Here is a 27,654-nt window from a genome sequence, read left to right as displayed (position 1 = left end):
ATGAACAGAATTAGGCCATTCAGTCCATCAAGTCTGCTCCACCATTTCATCACGGCTGGTCCATTTCCCTCCTAACTCCATTCTCCCACCTTTCACACCCTGACTAATCAAGAACCTATCAATCTCCACCTTAGGGGCGTGAAGAAAGCAGGAGAATAGGATTCAGAGGGTTAATAAATCAACCATGATTAAATAGTGGAACAGACTTAATCGGCTGAATGGCCTAATTCTGCTCCTATGTCTTATATTTTATGGAATCACCATGTTCAAAACATTTGGTTTTGGTCTCAGAGAAGTTGGCTGCACCAGCAAAGATCTGAGCACAGGGGTCTAAGCTGAGACATCAGCTGCGCTGTCCGAGGTGCTGGATCTGATTTGGAAAAGCTGTGATCCAATGAAGGATCCAATTACTCCTCTGAAGAAGTGTAGGAGCAGTATCCTTGCTGATACTTCTCCCTCATTAATTAATAAAACTCAGTGATCTCGCCATTATCTCATTGTTGTGGGAGCTGCCGTATACAACTTGATTACTGCATGGTGACAGCTCTTAATTACTTCATTAGCTGTAGAGTCTCTGTCATCAAGATGGGAAGGATTCGGTACACATCCAGGGAAACCTTAATAGTCGATTCACTTCTATGTTTTGCAGCTGAAAACAAATATCTTGCATTATTAATCATGTAGTGATATTTATTTTTAGATTTTGCTGAATATTCTGAATTTCAATAAGAACCAGAGGGGCAGTCATTACAAATTCATGATGAGGGAAAGCTCCTTTAAACTTTGAGAAAGGAAAGCATGTAATGATTAAAACCTCATCCATTAGCTCAGAGCATCACTTTTCTGCAACCACATCACCATTGGAGTGATACTGGTTAGTCTCTCCAATTTTCCCTATGTAATTTACTGCAGCACATAGAATAGACAACATAGAATACTACAGCATTGTGCAGGCCTTTTGGCCCATGATGTTGTGCCAAACTTACAACCTACTCATGGTCGACCATGGATAGTGCATCCTAGCTGTCTAGATATGCAACCCTGGGCAGTACGATAAGGAGAGCAAGCTGTTGCCCATGTAGCAGGCTCCCCCTCTCTGTGCAGCTGATGAATCCAAAGGAACAGCAGAGACCGATACAGTTTGGTACCAGCAGAGTTGCCGGAGTTGCCAGTCAGCGTTGAACTCAACATAGGACTGCCTTAGGGACTCCAGCCCTAGATTTTTCCCTGGGGTTTACTCCCAAAGACTTCCCCATGACTGGGTATAGCTGCAAGGCAGAGGAGGTTTGAGATCAGAGATTTCCCCCTCCTAGATGAGCTGCCAACCACTGCTGACGAACCCCGTCTGCCTGAAGTGACTGGTTTTAAGGTGCCAGTAACCCATATTTGCCCCTTCTCCTGTCAGTAGAAATGGATCAGCCAGGCTCAGTAGCTAAGCCACACGTGAAGGCCAGGAGCTGGACTTGGTTGTCAGAGGCTACCTGAGATGCACACCATTGGGAGCATTTAACAGGTAGTGGGAGCTGTCCCCATTACCACCCCCGGCTATAACAACCTTAAGGAACCATCTACTTAAGTAGATTTGACGTAACTGTGTATGACTTGTTGGGCCATTTCAGAGGACAGTTAAGGTCAAACACATTCTCAAAGGTGGAATTATAAACAGGCTGGTATTATTTTATTTATTTACAGCATGGTAACAGGCCCTGCCAGCCCAATGAACACACACCACCCAATTACACCCATGACTAGTTAACCTACTAACCTGTGTATCTTTGGCCTGGAGGAAACCCATGCAGTCACTGGGAGAGTGCACAAACTCCTTACAGACAGGAATGGGATTGAACCTGGGCCACTGGTGCTGTAACAGCATTACACTAGCCACTATGCTACTGTGTTGCCCGTCATGCTTGTGCTATAACTATCACCTGGAGGGTGATAGGCAGGTGAGAAGTGTAAGAGAGAAGCCAGAAAAAGAGAAGGGGGAAGGGAAGATATTCCAGGTAGTTGGAGAAATTGATGTTCAGTTGGTGCCCCCTCCTCCTCTTTCTCCCATGGTTCACACTCCTCTCCCATCAGATTCCTCCTCCTTCTGCCCTTTTCCAGCTATTACCTCCCAGTTTCTCACTTCAACCCCTCCCCCCCCACCCACCTGCCTCTCCTCTCACCTGGTTTCACCCATCACTTTACAGCTTGTACTCCTTCCCCCTTCCCTCCACCCTCTTATTCAGTCTTCTGGCCCCTTCCAGTCCAGATAAAGGATCTTGGCCTGAAACAGTGACTCTTTTTTTTCCTTCCATAGATGCTGCCTGACCTGCTGAGTTCACCTAGCATTTTGTGTATGTTACACTGCAACATTAAATTCTGCACTCTATTTTTTAATTAATTTCCTTGATGACCTTGTGTATAGAATGATCTGTGTGGATGGCAATGAAAAACTTTTCACTGTATCTCAGTACACGTGACAATAATAAACCCAGTCAAACTTGCCCACTACTCCAGATCCTTGTTGCTACAGACTCTTTAATAGCTCATCATTCAGTCCCATCAACTTTGGTAATTTGTAAAGTTATTTAAATATCCAACATTCCTTTGAACAAGAAAGGAGAAAAACTACCCCGAAAAGCCAACTGTACTCATTTCCATAGATGATGCCTGGGCTGCTGAGTTCCTCCAGCACTTTGTGTGTGTTGCAAAGACTACAGGTGTTGGCAGTCTGTAACAGTAACTGAAAAAATTGCAAACACATCAGTCAACAGCTGTAGGAAAAGGAGAGCTGGTTATGTTTTGACAAATTTGGCACCTGCTTAAAAGAAACACTCTAAACCGATAATTATGTGAATTCAGATCAGTGGGTGGAAAAGTGAGAAATTTTTAATGTGCCTCCAAATACCTACACCACTGTAACTGGCAGATGATTTTTACCAATTAACTCCTGGCCAGCTCTCTCACCTGCCCCTGAGGACATCTAAACATCAGCTATCCATCAATTCAATTCATCCCATGGTTGCTAACTTACTGAGGATGACACTTTCGTAGAGCCTCACAATTTAACTGTTCACTATTGTCTTGTACAGCGCAGTTCCTTCACTGCCCAACTACATTTCTTGCGGTTCTCCTCCCCAACCCCATCTCTGTAACTTCCTACAGTCCAACACAATCAATGACGTGCACATGGCCACTTGAGAACATTGGAGGACCTGCCTTCAACCACTGACAGACCAAGACTCCCATCTCTAAACCAAATACCTCCTTTAAGATTAAAGATGAGATTTTATTTGCAGCATGTACATCAAAACTGGGTGGTGAGGTAGAGATTAAATTAGATTAGATTATGAGGACACTCAGTCCTCGTTTACTGTCATTTAGAAATGCATGCATGCATTAAAAAATGATACAATGTTCCTCCAGAGTGATATCACACAAAAAAAAAAACAGGACAAACCTAAAGACTAACACTGACAAGACCACGTAATTATAACATACAGCAGTACAAAGCAATACCATTATTTGATAAAGAGCAGACCATGGGCACAGTAAAAAAAAAAGTCTTAAAAGTTCCAGTCGACTCCCGATAGTCCCGATAGACATAGCGTGCTGTGTCGCGTCACCATCTTCTCCTCCTATGTAGACATGTCTCTACATGAGGAGGTGTAAGCCCATAAAACCATCAAATATTGGAGCAGAATTATGACATTTGGTCTGTCAGTCCACTTTGCCATTTCATCATGGCAGATCTAATTTTCCCCTCTGCCTTCTCCCCATATCTCCTCATGTCCTGACCAATCAAGAATTTATCAACTTCTGCCTTAAATATACCTATAGATCTGGCCTCCACAGCTGCCTGTGGCAACAAGTTCCACAGATTCACCACTCTCTGGCTAAAGAAATTCCTCATCTCTGTTCTAAAAGGACACTGCTGTATTCTGAAGCTGTGTCCTCTGGTCTTAGACTCCCCCACCATAGGAAACATCCACTCTATCAAGGCCTTTCACCATTCAGTAGGTTTCAATGAGGTCACCTCTCATTCTTCTGAATTCTAGTGAATGTGGGCCCTGAGCCATCACACTCTTCATACAAGCCAGAATTATTTTTGTGAACCTCCTCTGAACCCTCTCCAGTTTCAGTATATTTTCTAAGAGGCCCAAAAACTGCTCACAATACTTCAAATGAGGCCTCACCAGTTCTTCATAAAGTCTCAACATTACATCCTTGCTTTTATATTCTAATCCTCTTGAAATGAATCCTAACATTGCATTTGCATTCCTGACCTCAGATTCAACCTGCAAATTAACCTCTAAAGGCACTCCTTCCCTCCACTAGCCTACAGGTCACCTTTGGGCAAGATGTAGCACGTATATGATCCCCTAATCAGGGCCACATGAAACCATGGGAGGTGATGGACAGTTGTGCGAGCAGCCGGTGCATATCACAAGTCCTGGTCATGCAACCACTGACACCAGGCAGACAGTCTCTGAAGTGCATTGATAATGGCTGGGGTCACCCATCTTCTAAAGACACTGCCCAGAAGGCAATGGCAAAGTATTTCTGTAGAAAAATTTGCCAACAACTATCATGGTCATGGAAAGACTATGATCACCCACATCGTACAACATGGCACATAACGAACAAATGAACATATATAGAAACATGCAGTAAAATGCATCATTTGTATCACATTAAATCAGCGAGGATTAATGTTGCCACACGTCTTTGGAATGTGGGAGAAAACTGAAGCACCTGGAAGAAACTCATGTGGTTAAGGGGAGAACATGCAAACTCCTTAAAGACAGAAGCAGGAATTGAAGCACTAAGTGATTCTGCTAACTGCTGTTACCATTTTGCTTCTTCAGTCTTTCTCTTTGACTGAACACTTGGCTTTTTCCTTCAATGGCTTAGTGTTAAATTTGGCAAAGATCCTAACGGTGCTCTGTCATGTTCAGTTTGCTATTTAAAACATTGTTTTAATGGCAGAAACCTGAAATATATTAAAAAGCTGACAAATTCAATTCATCCAAGAATCCCAAGTTATTCATTATGAATGGTGTGTTGAATTTTCTTCTTCTAGCGTAGATGGCAGTATAGTGGTTAGTTTTAACTCTTAACAGCACCAATGATCTTGCAATCACAACCAGGGTTCAATTCCCATTGCTGTCTGAGTACTATCTGTTTTGTGAATGGTGATTGATCTTGCAAATATGGAACTGGAACAGTTTACCAAATGGTCAATATCCGTAACTACTAGTCAATTCTGTTTAAAAATAGCATTTCTTTGTTCAGATTTCAGAACAGTGTGGTGACAGTTCTCCTTGTGAACAATAATGTGTGATTGCAGAATGAATGTAACACACACACAAAATGTTGGAGGAACTCAGCAGGTTAGGCAGCATCTATGCAGAGGGAAAAACAGTCCGCACTTCATCGGGTCTGCGTGTTACTCTGGATTTCCAACATCTGCAGAGTCTCCTATGTTTATGTTGAGGAATGAGTGGGAAGTATTTGTCTGAATTCAGTTAATGGGTAACTGCAGCCACAACCCAGCAGAGATTCTCAAAACATATGGATTCACTTTCAAGGATTTCATCTCACATTCTCAAAATTTATTGGTTATAAATTTATTATTTCTTCTTTTTGTATTTGCAACTTGTCTTTTGCACACTGTTTGAACACCCTAGTTGGGCGTTCATTCATTAATTCTGTTATGATTATTATTCTGGAGATTTAATGAGTGCCCATAATAAAAATGAACCTCAAGGTATGTACTTTGATAATAAATTTACTTTGAACTTTGAATCAATGTTTTACTCACAGAAGTTATCAATACATCTCTAAAACAGACTGAATATTACAGTAACTAATCTATGTGCATAGCCCTTTTCATGCGAGGGAGGGGATGTTTCTACTCTATTGCTAATCCTGCACTGTACCTGGCTTTCATCGATAAAAGGTTCACTCGAGTTCTTTACATTAGTTCAGAGCAAGGTTACTTGGACAAAAAGATAAGAAAAAAAGTTACAAAAATGATAATTATTAATTATTGTCCTGGGTTGGAAGCTTGTGTGCTTCAATGACCCAGAGAGCTATGTAGGCTGGAGTCAGGGCTTTATACTTTGGCTCTTAGTAGGGTCACCCATGTCAAAGCGTAGGTGCAGACTGAGCCTGGTCCACTGGTCCACCAGGTTTGGGGGATCACCTCAGGGCTAACAACCCTGACTGGTTTAAAAAAAAAATGGTTATGGAAACATCTGAGTGCAACTGTATTCCTGAGTCTTTGCCCGGGACTTGCATGACTGACAGTAGTGAAAACCAAGAGGGAACTGACATGATGAAGGAAGCCCTGAACACCCGAGACAGAGGGCCTTCATTACTGCCCTAAACCCCAGCGGCATAACAGGCAGCAACACATTGTAATATCATTACAGAATAAAAACACTGCAAACAGAAAACCAAAAACATTCTATTTACCAAATAGATGTTTTTCTCCTTTAATTAGAAATGTCAAGTTCTCAATAATACTATAAATTGGCATACACGATGTTAGCTTCATTTAAATGACTGGTAGTATCAGCAGACCATCTAACAATCAATAAACAGGGCAAACATATGATTTACAGATTAAACTATCAGTGAGGTAGCGTTAAACTTGGGAAATGTTAAAAGAAAATTAAAATAATTAACTTTCACTTCGTCCTCTGCATTAGTTGAGAGTAAGCTTGTTCAAAAAGGATTTAAAAAAAACAGTTGAACAAAAAGCATTGCAAATAGAAAAGCCAAAACAACATTCAATTTACCAACAGGCCTTTTTACTACTTTAATTAGGAACGTCAGGTTCTCAATGATATTATGGATTGGCACACAATTATGTTAATTTCATTTAAATGACTCATATCAGCAGATGCAATCAATAAAATGTGTAAACATGGTATGCTTCACAGATTAAACAATTGCAGTGAGGTAGTGTTAAAATTAGGATACATTAAAAGTAAACATGCACCAAATATCAAGGCAAAGAACATGTGTGTCCTTCAAGTTAAAGCTTAAGATGGCATAAAGTTTACCCATTTCTGCATTAAAACAAAATGGTCCCACTGGACACCAAGTTTGGAATACAATTAAAATAATGGTTCTCAAATACAGTATTCTGCCCTACTGTGAAACTTCTTTATTTCCTGTCCATTTTCATCCCCTGGTCATGTGCAAATAAAATACTTGCATTGAATCATCCATTTTAAGATAGTTTCTGTGCTTTAGGCAGTCAAACTCTGTCACCCATTTTCTACAAAAGGGGTAAGCAATTAAAAGCAGAACTGTTGGATATGATGAAGGGTTTTGGACATGCAATATTAACTGTTCTGAAGAAGGGTCTTGGCCCAAAAGGTTGACTGTTTATTCATTTCCATTGATGCAGCCTGACCTGCTGAGTTCTTCCAGCATTTTGTGCGTGTTGCTTTGGATTTCCAACATCTGCAGAATTTCTCTTGTTTATTACTAACTGTTTGTTTCCATAAATGCTGACTACCCTGCTGAGTGTTTCTCATATTTTCTGTTTTTACTTCAGATTTCTGGCTTTATTTTTAATTTTTAGGCAAGCTTTGCAGCTTCTTTTTGGCTGTTCCATTCTAACACTGACTGCAGTTTCTCAGATTTCAGCCCTCATGTGAATATTCCCCGATCACGTTCAGCTCCAAAAAAAGTTCGATATGACTATTGTGCCCCAGACTACAAACCTGTCGACATTTTACTTTAAGATGGCCAGAGGAATTGATTGCATAAACAGTCTTTCTTTAAAATGGACCTATATACAACCCTACGGTTGTATATGGCAACATAATCTCTTAATACACTTTGAATTCTGATTTTGTTTTTTAATTTAAAAAAAAGCAAAGCGTAAGAAAAGTGACAAAAAATAAGTCAGTGTGATAATGGGCACCAGAAAAATCAGAAAGCCAGTGTCACCTTCCCCAAAGTATGGAACGAAAATTAAAACTTTGATGTAAAATAGGACCATGATTTATTAAAACTAATCCCAAAGTAAACAAACTAAGTAATATCTCTCCAGTACATCATTTATCCTTCAAGAGGACCACAGCCAGTGACCCAGAGAGCTATGCTGGCTGGAGTCAGGGCTTTACGTTTTGGCTCTTAATAGGGTCACCCGTGCCAAGCAGATCAAGGGTAGAGTCACACTGAGAGTGGTCCAGGTTCGGGGTTTCAGCTCAAGGCTAACAACTTTGTCTGTTTAAAAAAAAATTGTTATGAATACAGCAATCAAGAATCCTTCTACACCCAAGTCTCCACCTGGGACTTGCATGATTGACAGTAGTGAAAACCAAGAGGAAGCTACTGACACGATGAAGTGCCAGCAAAGATGGAGGATCTTCATTGCTTCCTAAACACCAACTATTAACCATAGGAATGGCAGCACAGTCATTTGGGCCCAATGTTCAGCTGGTGTAGCTTGGCTACTGAGTGCCAACACACATACTCAATGATTTTGCCATACACCCGTAAAACCACCTACTGACAATACTGGATGAAGATAAGTAAACAAAATGGGGTTGCAGTATTGCCAACCAAATATTAGCCGCAGAGTATTGGTTAACTACTTAAAGATCAGCGACCGACTGTCACACAGCATCTTAAACAGGTATTCAGTTTGTGGGCACTCAGGCAGATACTTTAAAATGGGCCTCTATTTGTTCCAGTGTTTTCCCTTTGGTTTCAGGTATGAAGAATATCGTGAAGAGGAGATTCAGGAAACAGAAACCAGAAAAAAGCCAGAAGGTCCCATATTGAGTAATGTTCTCCTAGAAGAAGAATAAAGAGTTTGTCACTTCGCATTGCCCACACACGCACACCCAGACAGACACATGAACAACACAAAATGGAGGACCTCAGCAAGCCAGGCAGCATCCACGGAGAGGAATTCATACATCGTCCCCATGATCACTTGGGTTTCCTCCAGGTGCTCCAGTTTCCTCCCACATTCCAAAAAGATGTACCAGTTGGCATTACTAAGTTGTGGGCAAACTATGTTGGCGCTGTGTTACAAGAACCATCCCTTGTAATAGTGGTCAGGGAGACAGAGAAAATCTGTAAATACCAACAAGTACCTTTATTGCCTCAACAGAAGAACACATGAACCTACACAACCAAATACCTGTGTGCACACCCAAGTTTCCCTGACCTTCCATGAACAAAGAACAGAAAATATAATACCAGTTAAAAAGGAGTTTCTGCTGCTGGCCACATGCTCCTTGCAGTCCTGTTTCCAACCTCAAGTCCCTCGGGTCCTCCTCATCCGCAATGGTTGTTCTATATATAGAGTTAGCGTTGTTGGCACACTTGAAGTGTCTATTTTTATTTTCATTCCTTACCAATTCCATAAGACCATAAGACATAGGAGCAAAATTAGGCGATTTGCCCATCGAGTTTGCTCCGCCATTCAATCAAGGCAGATCCTTCTTTATTCCCCCCAGATGTTATATTCCAGTGTCATTGGTTGTTGGTCATCTGTCTGATCTTTAACGTGTTTTTATTGGCTCAGCTCCAGGCCAGCATGCATTTATTGCCCTCTTCCCAGCAAGTGGCAATCAATAATTGAGAACAAAGAGCCATAAATCAGCAACCAGCTTGAATCACTAAGGACAGGCATAGGCTCCACCAGTCACAAAACTACATGTTATATCCAACCAAAGAACACCTCACAAGTAACCTTGTGTTCGGAAATTATCCTAGGTCAGTATTTTACCTGAGGCATCATTAGGTTGACTTCAAAACACTGATCAAATCAAGCCACTTTAGCTCATAAAATGGAGAACACAGTCCCTTCAAAAAGAAAAAAAAATGGCAGTCTCCATCTCCTCCCTCACGGCAAGAACAAAGGCAGTTGGTCTGTCTGCTTCCACTGTCCTTGATTCATTCCAATTCACCGATTTGTAGACTGTAGTTCTTTCTGGCCAACAGTCGTTAGCGGGGTGACACTTCGGGCACATTCTCGATGCAAATGATACATTTCAATGTGAACTGTTGTTGTTCCTTTCCACGCCTTGTGGTGTATCAGGCGGCAACATTGCCATTCCTTTAGCACTTCAAAATTTTTTTTTAAAAAAAGGAGGCAGAGTTGATAATTTGATGCTGAACCCAGCACAGATAGAAAACGTGCAAGGAGCTGGCTGGATTCAAACCCAGGAACACTCAACTCCATCCAGTGCAGATGCCACTACACCACGAGCCGGCATGTTCTATGTACATTTGATAAATTAAGCTAGTCTTTAAAAAAAAATTTAAATTTTGTTGAACGAACCAAATGAGCACCCTGGGTACGAAAGTACAGCTCAGTATCTTGCAGCTTAACCTCAATGGCAAGACCCAAGTCAGTGTTCATCAGAATATGATTCACTAGTCTATATGATTACAACTTCATCTCTTAAACTCATCATCCTTATCTGCTCGATTGACATCAATCACCTCGAACTGTCCCTCCTGTCACGGATGACACTGTTGTGGCTTCTGTGTATACCACACTGGAGTTAACTACCTCTGCTACTCTGACTGCTCTTCTGCCTCAAAGAACAATGCCCTCCAAGCCACGCACTATTCTGATTTGTCAATATATTGCTTGCACATCATTGTCACCAAATCCAAATCATAGAATTTGTTTCCCAAAGGCACTGTGGAAGCACCTCACCACGAGTACTGCAGCGGTTCAAAACAGCAGCTCACCACTACTTATGTAGACAAACAGGGAGTAGCCAAAATACCCCAATGAAGCATCTCAGCCCAAAACAGCGACTGTTTCTTCTTCTCCATAGATGCTACCTGACCTGCTGAATTCCTCTAGCACTTTGCGTGCGCTATTCTAGGTTTCCACCATCTGCAGAATGTCATGTTTGTGGCCAAAAGAGTGCTGGTCTTTACAACAATGTCCAGGTCCTCGAAGATGAAGACACGCTGTCAATTTGAACTCATGTTAAGAATTTTTTTTTTAATGCAAGCTAATTGGAGAAATACATCAGATAAATACTTACAAGAAGATCATTAAATTCCTTAGTTACTAGGAATGCAGTTATCCAGTTTGTTAGGACACAGGCTCCACTTGCAATGCCTCTCACTCTTACTGGAAATATCTCTGACATCACCAGCCATGGAATTGGGCCACAGCCAATGGCAAATCCTGAAGGGGATAATTTATGTTCATTAGTAAATCTTGCTTAAAAAAACCAACATAAGTATTACAGTTCAGTTTTAAGCCTCATTTATTTTCTCTGAGATAATCACTACCAACAGATGGCATTGAAACTATGATTGGTTAGTGTCATGCCATCATATCCTATAATGGGGGAGTCTAGGACCAGATGATACAGCCCTCTAGGCTGTCCCTTAGAACAGAGATGAGGAATTTCTTTAGCCAGAGCATGATGAATCTGTGGAATTCACTGCCCCAAAGAACTAGCTCACTCGATCTATCCTCATAAGACACGCTCTGTAGTTCAGGCAAAAGCCTGGTAAATCTCCTCTGCAGACTCTAAAGCTTTCACATGCTTCCTGTAATTCGGAGACCAGACTGAACACAGTATCTTGTGTGGTCTAAACCATGGTTTTGTAGAGCTGCAACATTACCTCATGGCTCTTGAACTTAATTCCTCACTAATGAAGGCTAACACATCATATGCCTCCTTAACAACCCTATCAACTTGTGGGACAACTTTGAGGGACCCCAAGATCCCACCATTCCTCCACACTGCTAAGAATTCTGCCATTAACCCAGCATTCTGTCCTTAAGTTTGACCTTCAGATTTGAATCGTGAACTTGGGAAAATGCTTTTGCATTTCAAAAGAGCATTCAAAACTTGTAAAAATAGATGATTGGGTTAAATTTACCTGCTATAAAAATAACCAGACAGACAAGAGGTAACCAAGTTGGAGCATCTGCCGCCACAGAGACTGAATTTTGAGCATCAAGCTTGTGAAGGGAAGAGTTATTGGAATTTTCTTGCCAGATTTTAAAATACACCCCAAAGACTGCGGTACTGGCACACATGATCGAAGCTGTTAAATAAAGAGAAAAAAATTACTGACTGGTGAAAGCTCCAGTTATGATTAAGTTTAAAAGGTTGCACTTCCTACCAGCCCAAGCATACTAAACTTTATGTCGGTGTTAACCTCACTGATGCAAATTTATATTCAGTCTCCTGCTGACCTCAGAAAAGTTTGGACTACGCTATAGTCCTGTGGCAACCCCTCCAGTACAACTTTTGCAGGTAGGATTTCAGAAGCTATAATGTAAATAACTAGTAGATAGTAGACAAGAGGAGGAGTGTGGAAAGATGGCACCTGTAGTTTTTGCTGACCCAGGTGACTTCTTCCAGTTTGTCCATAAATTTGCTTACTCTTCTACTCTTATCCCTTTCTTTTCTTTTCAAGGTTGGGGTTCTGTTGGAGCCCATGATCTAAGGTTCAAACTCAGATTCTCCATAAACGGTGGTTTCTGGATGGGCTGTGCGGCCTGACGCTTTGCTGTCTCCAGGAAGATGTACGCCTTTGGGGAGCCACCCCATATATGAATATGCTCTTCGCCGACTAAAGTGTCCTGGGAGTCTGAAACATTGAGATAGCAAGCGATTTGTGCTGCTGTACTCTCCTTTGACGGAGAGTGAGAGGCTGTCAGTCCCCAAGACTGGGGGCCTGGTGAAATGATGTGCAAGATCGGAACAGCGAGTTGCTGGTCTCTGCTCCAGTTGCTGCAGGTTCGACCTCTCTCTCCTTCGATGGAGAACGTTACTAATCATTATATTACACAGTAGTAATGTAATCACTCGTCGAGTATGATGCTCTCCTAAGGATTGTCTACTGGTAGGTCCTCAGGATGTTTTAGAGGCTGAGCTGGCATCCACATATTCTGGTGCAATGTGGGAAGGAGTAAGTGGTGGATGTGGTTAGTGGTTGGGTCTTTTGGTTTTACAGTCTCTCCTTTTCCACCTTCCATTTGTAGCACAGCAAAGGTCGTTCTCATATAACACAGCTCCCGCTTGAACAGATTTTCTCCAGGTGTATCTATTGAATGGTATGTCTTCCTAGCTTTTAGGTGTAATTCTGAATTTATTCCGGCTGGTTTTAATATTATCTTTGAAGGATTTCCTTTGTCCATTAGGGGCTCACTGACCTTCCCTCAACTCGGAATAAAGAATCTGTTTGAGGAGATGCACGTTAGGCATCCAGATGGCCACACTGTGATCACCTTGCACTACAGGAGACTTTGTTTTTGCTCTCATTATCTTCCTTGTAAAAGGTCATGTATAATATGTTTGTGTTTTTCTTGTGAGGATTCTTATCTGATGCCGTGTGCCTGTGATGTTACTGAAATTAAGTTTTTCACTGCGCCCCTGCGGAGGGCAATAAAACCCAACTTTGACTTCTCTGGTTCTTCAGATTTTCGGCAACTCCCTCTACAAGGTTGAAAGGTGGTGACATTCAGCAACCGGAGGAGTAAAGCATATTCTGCAATCTACATGAATTCAGATTGATGTGATGCTATAACTTGCCAGTGGAACCCTGGAACTGGTTCAGTGCGCGAGATTCAACACCTTCTACTATTACTGCACCCACACTCATACTGCTATCAAATCCAAGTATGAGGAGGAAAAAAAATGAAACAATTACATTAGCATGGTCTGGCAGGGCAGGCTGGAAGCATGCAATTATCTCACAGCCATGCAGGGGGGACGGAGTTTAATTGGGCTGTCAACGGGGTCTCAGTATGTTGAGAGAGCTAGATGAGGCCTCAGCATTCCTCAATTCAAGATCTTCAAGATTCAAGATTGTTTAATGTCATTTTAAGTACATAAGTGTAAAGGAGAATGAAATAATTTTTACTCCGGATCCAATGCAGCACAAAAAAAAAACAATTAAGATAAAGAACACAATAAAAAAAACAAATACAAATACATAACTAATATACATAGATTGATTATATGTCCATGAAGGGACACTACACACAGGAGTGTCTGTACATAAGGTAATTGGCAGGTAATGATAAAGTAGCAAGCGGTTGAGGGGGGTGTGGGTTAGTGGGTGGAGGCATTGATCAGCCTTACTCATGCAAGAAGCTAGCTATTTTTCAGTCTGGTGGTCCTGGTGTGGATGCTATGTCATCTTCCTGATGGGAGTGGGAGGAATGGTCCCTGAGCAGGTAGGTGCGATCTTTCATGACGTTGCTATAAAGCGTCTGCCACTGCGCAGAGTTTACACCAGACAGATCTTTTAAGGTTGATAACCTTTACAATGAATGCCTCAAGTACCTTTAGAAATACTGAATTTGCACCATCAGTCTTATTAAGACAAAATTACTTTTGGTTCACATCTTGGATTTTAGATATACACATGAAGAGTTTAGAATCAGATTTAACATCACTGGCACATTGTGAAATGTGTTCTTTTGCAGCAGCAGTACAGTGTAAAAGAGAAAAAAAATCTAATTACAATAAATATATCTAGTTATAATAAAAATAAGTTTTTTTTAATTATACAGAGCCTTGAAGTAGTCCATCTGTTAGGAGCTCACCTGATACTGCCAGGAGGATTTTTCTCCCTGCTTTGTCCATGATAAGAGCAGCTATTGCAGTGAAAACCACTTGAACAACACCAACTATTACTGAACCTTCACTACCGTTCTAAAAGAGAATACAGATGAACACAATCTACTCCAATAAAGCAAAAACAGCACAACATCATTCTCTAAATATTAAATCAACAAACAGCACTCTTTTGGTCACTTCTAGTGACGAATGCACCCAAAAGAAAAACAGAACCTATCTCCTTCTTCTACCCTGGTTTCTTAAAAGTGCATTTTTGAGACAAATCATCCCAATGTATTTCATGAGAGTATACATTCATGTGGCATGGATTGAAAACCAGGAATCTTGGCCAGGCAAGGAAGAAAATATAGGAAACTGACAAAAGCAAGCTGCTAAAAGGTGTTGCCAGGGTGCTAGATGAACTCTAATAAGATATACCCTCCTCTAGTACTATGCTATATTACCCACAATATTTCAACAACCAACATAAGTAACTTGGTCCACTGTTGACCGCACCACTCTGGCTTTATACGTTAAATTAGAAACAATAGAGACAAATAGACAATAAGGTCTAGAAGAATAAGCAGATTTCTTACGAATAGTTTTCTTAGTAAGAGCATGGAACGTATATTGTAGAATTAAAATACACTGCCTATGATTATGAAACTTTACCTTAAAATTTGCATGCTCAAAGATGGTTTCAGCATAAAACATAACAGCATTGATTCCACTCAACTGCTGAAAGAGCATCAGAAATATCCCAATAAGGAAAGGCTTGTAAACAGTTGGATCTTTAAGATCAGACAGTGCAAATTTGGTATCCTGCAAACAGAATTGAAGTAAAATTAAGGAGACAACTTTTGGAATAAATATTGCAGTACAGAAATAAGCCCACTGCAACATGTTACCCAGGTGCACTAAAGGTAAAGATAGCTTTATTCATCATATCTATATTGAAATATAGAATAAAATGTGTTGTGTCAATGACAAAGTTCAAATATGTGCAGGCAAGTATCGCCATGCTTCTGTCACTAACATAGCATGCCCATGACTTACTATACCTAACTCACACATCTCTGGAGTGTGGGAGGAAACCAGAGCATCTGGAGGAAACCCACCTGGTTATGTACAGACTCCATTCAGACAGTGGAGGGAATTGAACCTCTGACTGCTGGCACTGTAACAGCATTACGCTAACAATGCTATTGTGTTCCCAAATGCCTCCATTGGGAGCGTATCCTACTATACCAGGGGTTTCCAGCCAGAGGTTCATGGATCCCTTGCTTAATGGTATTGATCCACCGCATTAAAAAGGTTAGGAATCCCTGTTCTATACCCTGCCTACTTACAAATGTTTGTAAATGCCCAAACCTATTAATTGTGTCTTATTCCTATATATAGACACACACACACATATTTTTTTAAACAGAAATAATAAAAAAAACAATGAGGTAGTGTTCATGGGTTCAATGTCCATTTAGAAACCGGATGGCAGAGGGGTAGAAGCTGCTCCTTCAGGCTTCTGTACCTTCTACCTGATGGTAACAGTGAGAAGAGGCCATGTCCTGAGTGATGGGGGTCCTGTATGATGGATGATGCCTTTCTAAGGCACCGCTCCTTGAAAGTGTGTTGGATACTACTGAGGCTAGTACCATGATGGAGCTGACTGATTTTACAACTTTCTGCAACCTACTTTGATCCTGTGCAGCAGCCCTTCCTCAACGTCAGCAAAACCAAAGAGATGATTGTAGACTATAGTAGGAAGAAGCCGGAGGTCCATTGGCCAGTTCTCATTAGGAATCGGAATGGGAAAGGATCAGAAGCTCTGAATTCCTTGGCTGTAACATATCAGAGGATGTCCTGGGACCAGTTCCTAAGTGTCATCATACGGAAGGTACAATATATTCCTACTTTCTTAGAAGTTTGCATACATTCAGCATGTGACCAAACACACTTGACAAACATCTATAGATGCACAGTGGAGAGATTTCTAACTGGTTGCATGGGCTTGTATGGAAACACCAATGCACAGGAAAGGAAAAGCCGACAGATGGATACAGCCCAGTTTATCACAGACAAAGCTCTTCCCACCGTTCAGTACATTTACATGGAACGTACTAGTGTCCCTCGCGGTCCAGGACATCTTCAAGGAGCAATGCCTCAAAAAGGCAGCATCCATCATTAAGGATCCCCATCACCCAGGGAATGCCCTCTTCTCATTGTTACCATCAGGAAGGAGGTACAGAAGCCCGAAGGCACACACTCAGCATTTCAGGAACAGCTTCTTCCCCTCTCCCATACAATTACTAAATGGACACTGGCAATAAAAAAGGTCAGGAAGAAAGTTATTTAATAGCAAAACTTATTACCCAGAAAAGGAAAAGTCACACAGTTGGTGAGAGCCTAGTAATGGCAACATGTAAAATTATAGTGGGTAAAATGCTTAGACAAGATGCGATATGAGAAATTGAAAACGTTTTACTCTCAAACAGTACGATAAATCAACGTTATTGATGACATGTCACATGATGCTGAAGAGGTTTTGTGTGATAAACTGAAAAACAGCTTCTCTTGTGCCAGGTCAATGAGTCAACAGATTTCCCCAATAAACGTCATGTTGGAGCATTTGTCAGATTTGTAAATGATGGAGAATTTCAAGAAAAACTTTTTCTGTTGCAGAGCTGCCTGGAACAAGCAAAGGCCAAGATATATTTAATGTTTTGATTTCATATCTGGAAACAAAAGGTCTGTCTTGGAAGAACTGTTGCTTTGGCTTATGTGTTTTAGTAACTTTCCTCTTCAACATTGTCTTGAATTTTCATGTTGTAAATAGCATTAATTAATCAATTTATAACCTTATTTAAATTAAATCTAACAAGTCTGTCTTTAGAAAAATTAAACCGAATTTTGGTTTAAGCCAATTATTTGACAGAAATTCATTATGTTTACCCTACGAATTTTTAAAATTTATGAAAGGGAAAGAGATTAATTTCAAGAAAGTTAAGCTAAGCTTAACTACCTGTTTTTTTCCCCCCAAGAAAGGTTGGCTAAAAATTCATTCTCAACTCAAAAAAACATTGACGATTATTTTTGGATTATTATATCTACAACTTTGATCATACTAACGTACCGTAATAACTTTTACACAGGGGTTCCCTGAGACCTGATCATTATTTCAAGGGTTCCTCCAGGGCAAAAAGGTTGAGGAAGGCTGCTCTAAATAACAATGAAGAAACAAACTGCTGGAGGAATTCAGCAGGTCAGGCAGGAGCTGGGCAGGGAAATGAATGGTGAATCAGAATCAGGTTTACTATCACTTATGCGTGTTGTGAAATTTGTGCTTTCATTTGCCGGTTGTTCCAGATGAAGGGTCAAGACCAAAAACATAAAAACAGGAGAAATTATTAACATACAACTTAGTCAAAAAGGTTCAGTTAAAAGTTACCTGTGCATTGCAGCTCTCTTCAACCTGTCGGCATTCCTGCTCATAATCTACCTCAGGCCCTCGAAGCCACGCCAGTGCAGCTAGTGCTTCCGAGTATTGGTTTCTACTCAGTAGGTATCGTGGGGTTTCGGGCATGAAATACATTAGTAGTACCATGATGGCTGGTGGGACGGAGGCGAGCACAGCGAGCCAATACCAAGTCAGCACCATTCCTGACAAAACCAAAGAAACAGACCCACCAGTTTACCTTCACACTGCATTCCAGCAGAGACATTACAACGCTTCTCATACTATCATTGAACAAAATTGTGGGTTAGATCAGATTCAAAAAACTCAAAATTCAAATAAATTTTCAAAGTATATACATGTTACCATATATTACCTTGAGATGTATTTTCTTGCGGGCATTTACAGGAAAATTAATGAATACAATGGAATGTACAAATAAATACATAAATGAAGAAAATATTGCTAAAGATAAAGTGTCCAAATAAAAGAAACAATACTGAGAATACAAGTTGTAACATGTCCTTGGAAGTGAGCATTTAGGTCGTGGAATCAGTTCAGAGTTGAGGTGAGTGAAGTTATCTGCGCTGGTTCAGGAACCTAATGGCTGTAGGGTAATAACTGTTCCTGAACCTGATGGTGTGGGACCCAAAGCTTCTGTAACTCCTGCCCAATGGTAGTATCAAGAAAGGGACATGGCCTGGATGGCGGGGGTTCTTGATGATGGAAGCTGCTTTCCTGGGGCAGTGCTCCATGTAAATATACTGAATGGTGGGGAGGGTTTTGCCTGTGATGGACTGGGCTGCCTCCATCACGTTTTGTGACTTTTCTTTTCCTGTGCATTGGTGTTTCCATACCAGCCCATGCAACCAGTTAGGAATATCTCCACTGTGCATCTATAGATGTTTGTCAAGTGTATTTGGTCACATGCTGAATCTACTCAAACTTGTAAGAAAGTAGAAAGGTATTGTGCCTTCCGTATGATGACACTTAAGGAACTGGCTCCAGGATATGTTAATGCCACGGAATTTAAAGCTACTGATCCTCTCCAGTTCCCATCGCTAATGAGGGCTGGTTGATGGGCCTCCGGCCTTTTCCTACTGTAGTCTACAATCATCTCTTTGGTTTTGCTGACGTTAAGTGAGAGATTGTTGTTGTGACAACACTCGACCACATTTTTAATCTCCCTCCTATACGCTGAATAGGTGGTTACAATTCAGCTACTTCAAATGGTCTTGGGCTCCCATATCCTGCGTCTTTTATGGTTAATACCAATAATATTTTATTTTTTGGGGGGTCTTTGAACTGAGTTGCAGAAAGGGGGAGGCACAGAGAGAACAAAAGGAATTAGCTACAATGACAACAGGAGACAAAAATTCTCTGTGTCCAGAGAGGCAGAGCATCTCCTGGTTCAAACTTCCATCTGCACCAAACAGTACCCATTTCATTGCACTCTCTCAGTACATGCAGAACTTACCCCTTTCAATCAGGTCATTATTCAAACAGTCCTTTGAACAGCAGTTGTCCTGACCTATTGTATATGATGAAAACTGACTATTTGTCTATTTTATTTATTGATACAGCACAGTGACAGGCCCTTCTGGCCCAACGAACTTGTGCTACCCAATTACACCTACCAAACAGTACAGCACAAGAACAAGCCTTTTGACCCACAATTTGTTCTGACCACGGAGCCAATTTAAACTAATCCCAACTCCTGCTCGTGGTCATATCGCTACCGATCTGCTGAGGCCTCCAGCATTTTGTGTCTGTTTCTTTGGACTTCCAGTGTCTGCAGAATTTCTTGTGGTCATACCGCTTCAAGAGGTTCTTGATTAGTAAGGGTGCCAAGGGTTACAGGGAGAAGGCAGAAGAATGGGGTTGACAGGGATGATAAATCAGCCACGATGGAGCAGACTTGATCGGCTGAATGGCTCAATTTTGTTCCTACATCTTATGATCTGAATCCTGCCTGGCTAAAGACACTACTCAATCTACTTCTACCACCTGCCCTGGCAGTGCTTTCAAGTGAATATAAAACTGACTGAAGGCACCAAAGCAACCGTAAGACCATAAGACATCACAGCAGAATTAGGCCATTCAGCCTTTCACTTCTGCCAAACCATTCCATCATGGCTCATTTATTATCCTTTTCAACCCCATTCTCCCGCCTTCTCCCTGTAACCTTTGAATCCATTACTAATCAAGAACCTATCAACTTCCACTGTAAATATAGCCATATGACTTGGCTTCCACAGCTGTCTGTTACAATCTATTTCACAGATTCACCAGCCTCTGGTTAAAGAAATTCCTCCATATTTGCTCTAAAGGGACAGCCTTGTATTCTGACCTGTGCGCTCTGGTCCTAGACACCCCCACTACAGGAAACATTTTCACCACGCCCACTCCATCTAGGCTTTTCAATACTCAAGAGGTTTCAATAAGATCTCCCTTACAGTGAGTCATCAAACACACCTCGCACATTAGCGCCTTCATTCCCGGGATCATTCTTGAGTCCAACCCTCTCTCTGAGGATAGGAAGAGAGGCCAGATTTGCAGGGTATCATTAAGATGGGACAAGAGGCAAGAGAGGTGTGACTAGGGATAAGCAATGATTACACGCTGATTGGTGTAGTAAAAATACACAAACTTTCAACTTAAAGAATTTCATACCCCCAACATATGCACCCATGATTCCTATTACCACCATCAGCTGAACACAGGATCCCAAAAGCCCACGCACTTTAGGATGAGCTGTTTCAGAAATGTAAACCTAGGCAAAAGAAAAGTCCAAATTAACATTTTATATAATAAAGGCATTTTGATGACAACAATCCGATATAATCAAGAGAGCAGCATCCTGAGCAAAAGTATAATATCATTTGCAGATTAAGACCAATGTTTCCATTGCAAATGTGACTCAATGGTTATGCTCACGTCATTTTTGAGATGTGTCAGTTATGGTTAGTTGTCAGTAGTGGCTGGGATGTTGAGACATCACAAGAGATCAGGTCACCAGTGAGTCAAGCAATCAAAATTGTAATGATCACTTATAAACACTAATCTGTACTGCAGAGCACACAGATTTTCTTCAGCTAAGTTTGCCCTCCAGAGGCTGAACAGGGCTCCTACACACAGAAGCTCTTTTTGAATACTTGGCAGAAAATTGCAAAGTAGCACTTTCTTTCCAAGTGGTGAATGAAAAGGCATCCATTAAAATCTAGAAAGCAGAGAAATGAGAGAAACGCTGACATTAAAGCAGGGAGCTTGCATACAGCAGATTTACTGGTTGGTTTTAGTTTCTGTGGGGTTGACTCGATTACATATTAAGGAGGATTATAAACTGGCATCAAATCCACACACAGAAGTAAAACAACAAACTGAAACTGTTTCAGATAGAAGTTACTATAAATTTAAAAAAAATGTATTGACAAAGTGAATAATCATCCTAGAAAACAAATCCAAGGAATTAAAACCAGAAAACAAGGAGATGGCATGGGAGTTCAGCAGGTATGTTGGACTCAGTGGAAGATATATACAATATCCCAGAAGTATCCTTAAATTGGGAATTGGAAGGGAGGATTATATTAAGGAAAATCAGTTCAAATGAAGGAAACTGACTGAGCTCTGAGCTATGGTTAACTTCATAGTTAATGCATAGGTTTTAATTTGCCAAAACTTCCTAGATTTGGGAAATGTGCTGTTAGATTGGAAAATAGCAATTGTTTCATCTTTATTCAAAAAGAGTCAGAAACCAAGCCCATTAACACCTGGTATTCAAAAATAATAACCGTTAGTAAACATGTTACATACAAAATTAAGGTCACATGCTTTTGTGAAAAGGAAAATCATTTCACCAATTTAGTGGAGCTCTTTGAAGGTATAACATGTGATGTGGATGAAGAAGACCCAGTTGCATGAATTAGACTTTGATTTCCAGGTGACGTGCTGTGGTATCAAAAGTTATTGCAGCAGGTAAATGCTCATCGTACCGGAGAATGGGGAGTTGACTGCCTAATAGGAAACAGCAAACATAAGTGAGCAACATACACAAAATGCAAGAGGAACCTCAACAAGTCAGGCAGCATCTAGGGAAGCAAATAAATAACCAACATTTCAGGCAGAGCCCTTTCACCCTGACTGGAAAGGAAAGGGGCAGAAACCAGAATAAGGTGGTAGAGGGCAAGGACTACATGTTGACAGGTCTTTCCTCTCCATCCCCACCCTCTACCTCCCTGCCTTTTTGCATTTTGGCTTCTTCCCTTTACTTTCCTGTCCTGATGAATAAAGCTCGAAATGTTGACAGTTTATTTCTCCTCATGAAAGCTGCCTGACCGGTCAAGTTTCTCCAGCACTTTGTCTGTGTTGCTCAAGTTTTCCTGTATCTGCGTAATGTCTCACGTTTATGAGCAAACATAGATGGGTGTTTTCTTGGCTGCCCAAATGTAACTGGTGTGCCACAGGGATCAGTGTTAGGACCTCAGATTTTTTTTAACAATTTAAATAAATTACTTGGATGAAGGGGCTGAATTAGCTGATGATAGAAAAAGAAAGCGTTTAAGAAACTAAATTTTGGGGCCGGCTGGTGGCACAATGACATCGGTGCCGGACCTGGGAGTGGAGGTTCCCGGGTTCAAAACTAGTCGGGTCCACTCCCAAGTACGCTTTCCATCCGTGCCGGGTTGAGTGCCGAGATCGCAACTCGCCCTCGTAAGAGAAAGTACTGCGAAAATGTCTGTGTGAGGAGTGGCCCACCACAGTCTCTCTATTGCTCCGCGCCTTGTAAAAGTCATGAAAAAGACATCATCACAGACACGCAGATGCACAGACGCGCAGGCACAGGCCAAAAAAAAAACTAAATTTTGAAAAGGACATGGGGACAGACAAGTTAAGTGAGCAAGCAAAGGACAAATGAGAGACAATGTGTGTACTTGTCCCTCTTGGCAGGAAAAATAAGAGCATGTCATCTAAACAGTGAGATCTGAGGTTGCAGCATCTCAGCACCATGCACTGCAGTCTTCTTATTAAAGGAAGCATTTCAGGAGGTTTACCAGGCCAACATCTTTAATAGCAGGATGTACCTGGAATCATAGGTTAAAAGGTCAGCACAACATTGTGGCCAAAGGGTCTGTACAATGCTGTAATGTTCTATGTTCTATGTCTTGTGATGGAAGGTTGAAAAGGCTACAGGGAAATAGGAAAGAGCATAGACAGGAATACCCCCTTGAGCCCTAATGAAAGGTCTTGGCCCAAACCATTTTGAGTCAAAGCCTTTCATAGATGCTGCCTGACATGCTGAGTTCCTCCAGAATTTTGTGAAATGCCCTGGTGAGAGCTGGCATAGGGCCACTGGGCATTATAGCCTCGCTCTGTGTTGTAATAAGAAAGAAAACCATTGGCTACCGATTCCAAGAATGTTTTGAAGAACAATTTGTAGTCATTGCACATTACCGTATGAAAATTCTCCTGCCCATTACTTTGTTTGTTGAGATACAGCGCAGAATAGAGCCTTCAAGTCATGATCTCGCAAGACCCCTCCAGGTGCTCCGGTTTCCTCCCACAGTCCAAAGATGTACTAGTGCGTTTTTGGACTGCGAGGGGAAACCAGAGTACCTGGAGGAAACTTACACCATCTTGGAGAGAAAGCACAAACACTTTAGAGGCAGTGGCGGGAAACGAACTGGGGTCGCTGGTACTGTAACCGTGTTGTACTAAGAAAGAATACCATTGGCTACAGATTCAAAGACTGTTTTGAAGAATAATTTATAGTCATTATACATTACTGTACAAAAGTTCTCCTGCTCATTACATAGGATTTGTACTTACTGGCACAACGAGCGACGTTATTCCACTGGCTAATCCGGTCATGATTCTCCCAGCGTAAAGCATCCAGATATTCCGCGCTCCGATAATTACTGTAAACCCAGTAATAAATGGAAGGCCACACAACATCAGACTTTGCTTTCTGCCAAGCTTATCGACGAGCCATCCTCCTATGATGCCACCCACAGCTGCTCCAATGGTAACTAAGGACTGCAAAGGTACCAAAGTGTGAAGTTAAGTTGCTTTATGATAAGCTTAGCAGTTTCAATCTCAATAGAATAAAACCCCTGAAGAAAACCAAGAGGTAATATTGTTCAATACACTTAAAAAAGCTAAAAGTTCAGTCCTCAGTGTGTGTGATATATGTGCTACTTTGGAGCACGGAGTTAACAAAGAAGGTTGAGCCTTTTGTCAGGCAGGGTCATGGATGTTGCATCCCAGCCATCTAGATAAGCAAGCCCAATATGGCTGATGAGCCCCATCTGCTTGAAGTGACCCATTTTACGGCACCAGTAATGCGCCTTTGGCCCTTCTATCAGTCGAAATGGTTCCACCAGGCTTAGTAGTTAAACCAGATGTGAAGACGAGGAGCTGGGCTTGGTTATTTGAGGCGCACGCCATTGGGGGCATTTAATAGGTAGTGGGATCTTGTCCCCATTAACATACCCCCCCAGCTATAACAACCTTAAGGAACCAAAAACTAAGGAGGAAATCTGACATATCAAGAATGAAGGGAAATCCAAAGAGATACTAAGTAACATTTATTTAATTATAAGGAAAATAATAACTACAAAGGAAAATAAAGAATTTTGATCTCCTCGATCTGTTTTTTTTTTCCAGAAGTTAAGAGTGTGAAGACATTTGGGAAGATAGAATGGAAGTTGGGCACAGATTTAATTGTCTTGAGTCAAGAGTTTAAATTCCTATGTTACCTTTGTGACTTTTGATGACTTATGACAAGTCTACCCAGCACTCAGGATAGGGAACAATGCATTATTCTGGGGTTCTATTGAAGGGATGAAGATATTATTACAGAGCACGGAAACTGAAATGGGCCCATCACTTCTATCTGCCGCCATGAGGACTTCATCCCTCAATGCCTTATCTATTTAAGTGTCCTTCAAAATGCTCTTAAATACAGTCAAATTACACTTGTTTTTCTTCTCTACCCACTACCTACTGCAGTGTTCTGGTCATTCATTGATATACAATTCCATAGGAAGTTTATTACAGGGGTTCCTAACCTTTTTGATGCCATGGGCCTCTACCATTAACTGAGGGGTCCACGGAGTACAGGCTTATTACATGACTTGCAGGAGGAATTCAACAGGTCAGACAGCGTCTATGAAGGAAATAAACAGTCAAACGTTTATTCTTCTCCACAGATGCTGCCTGACCTGCTGAGTTCCTCCAGCATTTTGTGTGTGTTACTCTGGATTTCCAGCATCTGCAGGAACCCTTGTGTTTATTACTACATTTCTTTATCAGTGTTCACTAGTCCCACAATATTATATTCTCACACAAGTTAGCCTTTGACAAAAACAGTTGGGTCAAAGAAAACAACAGATTTTTCAGACAGAGGGTCACATTTCAAAATTTCACCTTAGGCTTTAGTACATTGCGAACAAATAAATGGAAATTATGTGCGATGGTCAGGGTTATTAAGAAATGAAAGAGCACCATATATTTTTACAACTGAAAGTTGAAATTGGATGGTAGAGGGGGGAGATCAGGGAAATAATCATTGGTAGAGAGACAGACAATTTTAAAATTTTGCCTGACAAATACACTCAGTGGCCAGTTTATTAGGTACTCCTGCTCATTACTGCAACTATCTAACCAGCCAATCATGTGGCAGCATCTCAATGGATTAAAAAAAATGCAGGCATGGTCAAGAGGTTCCGTTGCTGTTCAGACCAAACATCAGAATGGGGAAGAAATTTGATCTAAATGACTTTGACTGTGGAATGATTGCTGGTGCCAGACAGGGTAGATTGAGTATCTCAGAAACTGCTGATCTCTTATGATTTCTATGCACACAGTCCCTAGAGTTCACAGGGAATGGTCTGAACAAACAACATCCAGTGAGAGGCAGTTCTGTGAGCGAAAACGCCTTGTCCATGAGTGAGGTCAGAGGAGAATAGTCACACTGGCTCAAGCTGACAAGAAGGCAACAGTAACTCAAATAACCGCACATTATATAACAGCGGTGTGCAGAAGAGCATGCATGCCTGAATGCACAGCACGTCAAACCTTGAAGTGGATGGGTTAGGCTACAGCATAAAACCACGAATATACATTCAGTGGCCACTTTATTAGGCACTGGAGATACCTAATATAGTGGCCACTGAATGCATATTGGAACAGCAACGTAAGCAGACAACCTCTCTGTGAGAGGAAATGGGAAAGGGATGAATGGATTCAATAGTCTCATTCAGCAGTACAGCAGACATCATTGCATAAACAACAGACAAGCAACTACTTAAGTAATACACAGAAAGTGCTGGAGGAACTCAGCAGGCCAGGCAGCATCTATCAAAAAGAGTACATAGTTGACATTTCGGGCCGAGATCCTCCTCCTGTCCTGATGAAGGGTCTCCACCGGAAACATGGACTGTTCGCTTTTTTCCATAGACCTGGCCTGCTGAGTTCCTCCAGCATTTTGTGTGTATTACTTTGATTTCCAGCATCTGCCAATTTTCTCTTGTTTGTGAAGCAACTTCTTAACCCTTCCCACTGATATTATACAGAAAATATTTAATAGTGGTAACTTACCCCAAACCAAGAAGCCTGAGAGGAATCAAGTTTCAGATCCGGGTTTACATCAGACTCTAGCTCCGGAATGGCAGGAGAACTGTAACCAAGAACAAATCCAAAACTAAGGGGGCCCAATACAGCTGCAAACGTGGCCAGGTATAGATTCCCATTCCTTACTTTACTGTAAAACAAAAATAGAGGGAAAAGATCCTTTAATTCAAAACTCAATCATTCAACACAAATATAACATCTATTAATGCTTATTTCTCCATCGAATCCTAAATTAGTTTGCAGCCTCAAAATTTATAATACACAAAATTGCTTACAGTAACAGATGAAAATCTCCATTAACAGAACACACCTGACAAAATGGTAAAATTAAGGACCCGCAAAGAGCATCAGCAGAAGCGAGTGGGAATGATCACAAAAACTTGTATATGATTAGTTGAGCAGAAAGATATTTGCAAGTCAGATGTCAGAGAAACTTTGTGGCTAAATTGATTCTTTTTGTTGTATTCATTAACTGGGCAAAGCACTGTAAGTGCCTGAGTATATTAGTTTGTGTCTCCAATGAGCCCACGCATCAAATTTTTTCAAAGCACGTGTGATAAGCAGTATACTTGATGCCGTATGAGTTTCTTTTTAAAATTAAATGATTATAAAAACATGATAAAATGATCCATCTGATCAACTCAGTTGGCCAGTATCCAAAGTGAATTCGATTATACTGCAACAAAGATCGGGGTTCCCAACCTGGGTCCACAGACCCCTCGGTTAACGGTAGGGGTCCATGGCATAAAAAAGGTAGGGAACCCCTGTTATAGATGCTGCCTGACCTGCTGAGTTCATCCAACACGTTGTCTGTGTGTTACTTCGGACTCCCAGCATCTGTAGAATCTTGTGTCTAGATTTCATTACGCCTGATACGCCAATAAAATATTTGCCTGCATTCCGAAAGGTGTAGGTTTAATATGGAACAATCAGGGGTAAACAAAGGAAAGTAGGATAGTTTAAAAAAAATGAAATGAATTTTGTTCATTCACTCAG

General features: G+C 41.2%; 1 protein-coding gene across 2 annotated transcripts in view; it reads right to left on the bottom strand.

Annotated features, from left to right (window-relative positions):
• Positions 1-246: 246 nt before the first annotated feature.
• slc2a8 (solute carrier family 2 member 8) overlaps positions 247-27,654 on the bottom strand; it is a 40,709-nt gene continuing 13,301 nt past the window's right edge. Inside the window, exons 2-10 of one of the 2 annotated variants that reach the window (XM_072240019.1) lie at positions 26,626-26,788; positions 23,854-24,060; positions 20,701-20,800; positions 18,022-18,233; positions 15,249-15,398; positions 14,564-14,672; positions 11,884-12,051; positions 11,031-11,176; positions 247-649 (exon numbers count right to left, since the gene is read on the bottom strand). In XM_072240019.1, coding sequence (XP_072096120.1) covers positions 581-649; positions 11,031-11,176; positions 11,884-12,051; positions 14,564-14,672; positions 15,249-15,398; positions 18,022-18,233; positions 20,701-20,800; positions 23,854-24,060; positions 26,626-26,788 — 1,324 coding nt within the window. In that variant the 3' untranslated portion in view covers positions 247-580. Of the gene's footprint in view, positions 650-6,471; positions 8,808-11,030; positions 11,177-11,883; positions 12,052-14,563; positions 14,673-15,248; positions 15,399-18,021; positions 18,234-20,700; positions 20,801-23,853; positions 24,061-26,625; positions 26,789-27,654 lie in introns of those variants that run through there. The other variant, XM_072240018.1, reaches the window with a different exon arrangement.

The sequence above is a fragment of the Mobula birostris genome, chromosome 22 (genome assembly GCF_030028105.1).
Source record: "Mobula birostris isolate sMobBir1 chromosome 22, sMobBir1.hap1, whole genome shotgun sequence".
NCBI classification, from domain to species: Eukaryota; Metazoa; Chordata; class Chondrichthyes; order Myliobatiformes; family Myliobatidae; genus Mobula; species Mobula birostris.
Note: the sequence above shows the minus strand (reverse complement) of the source record. Positions and strands in the feature narration are given on the sequence as shown.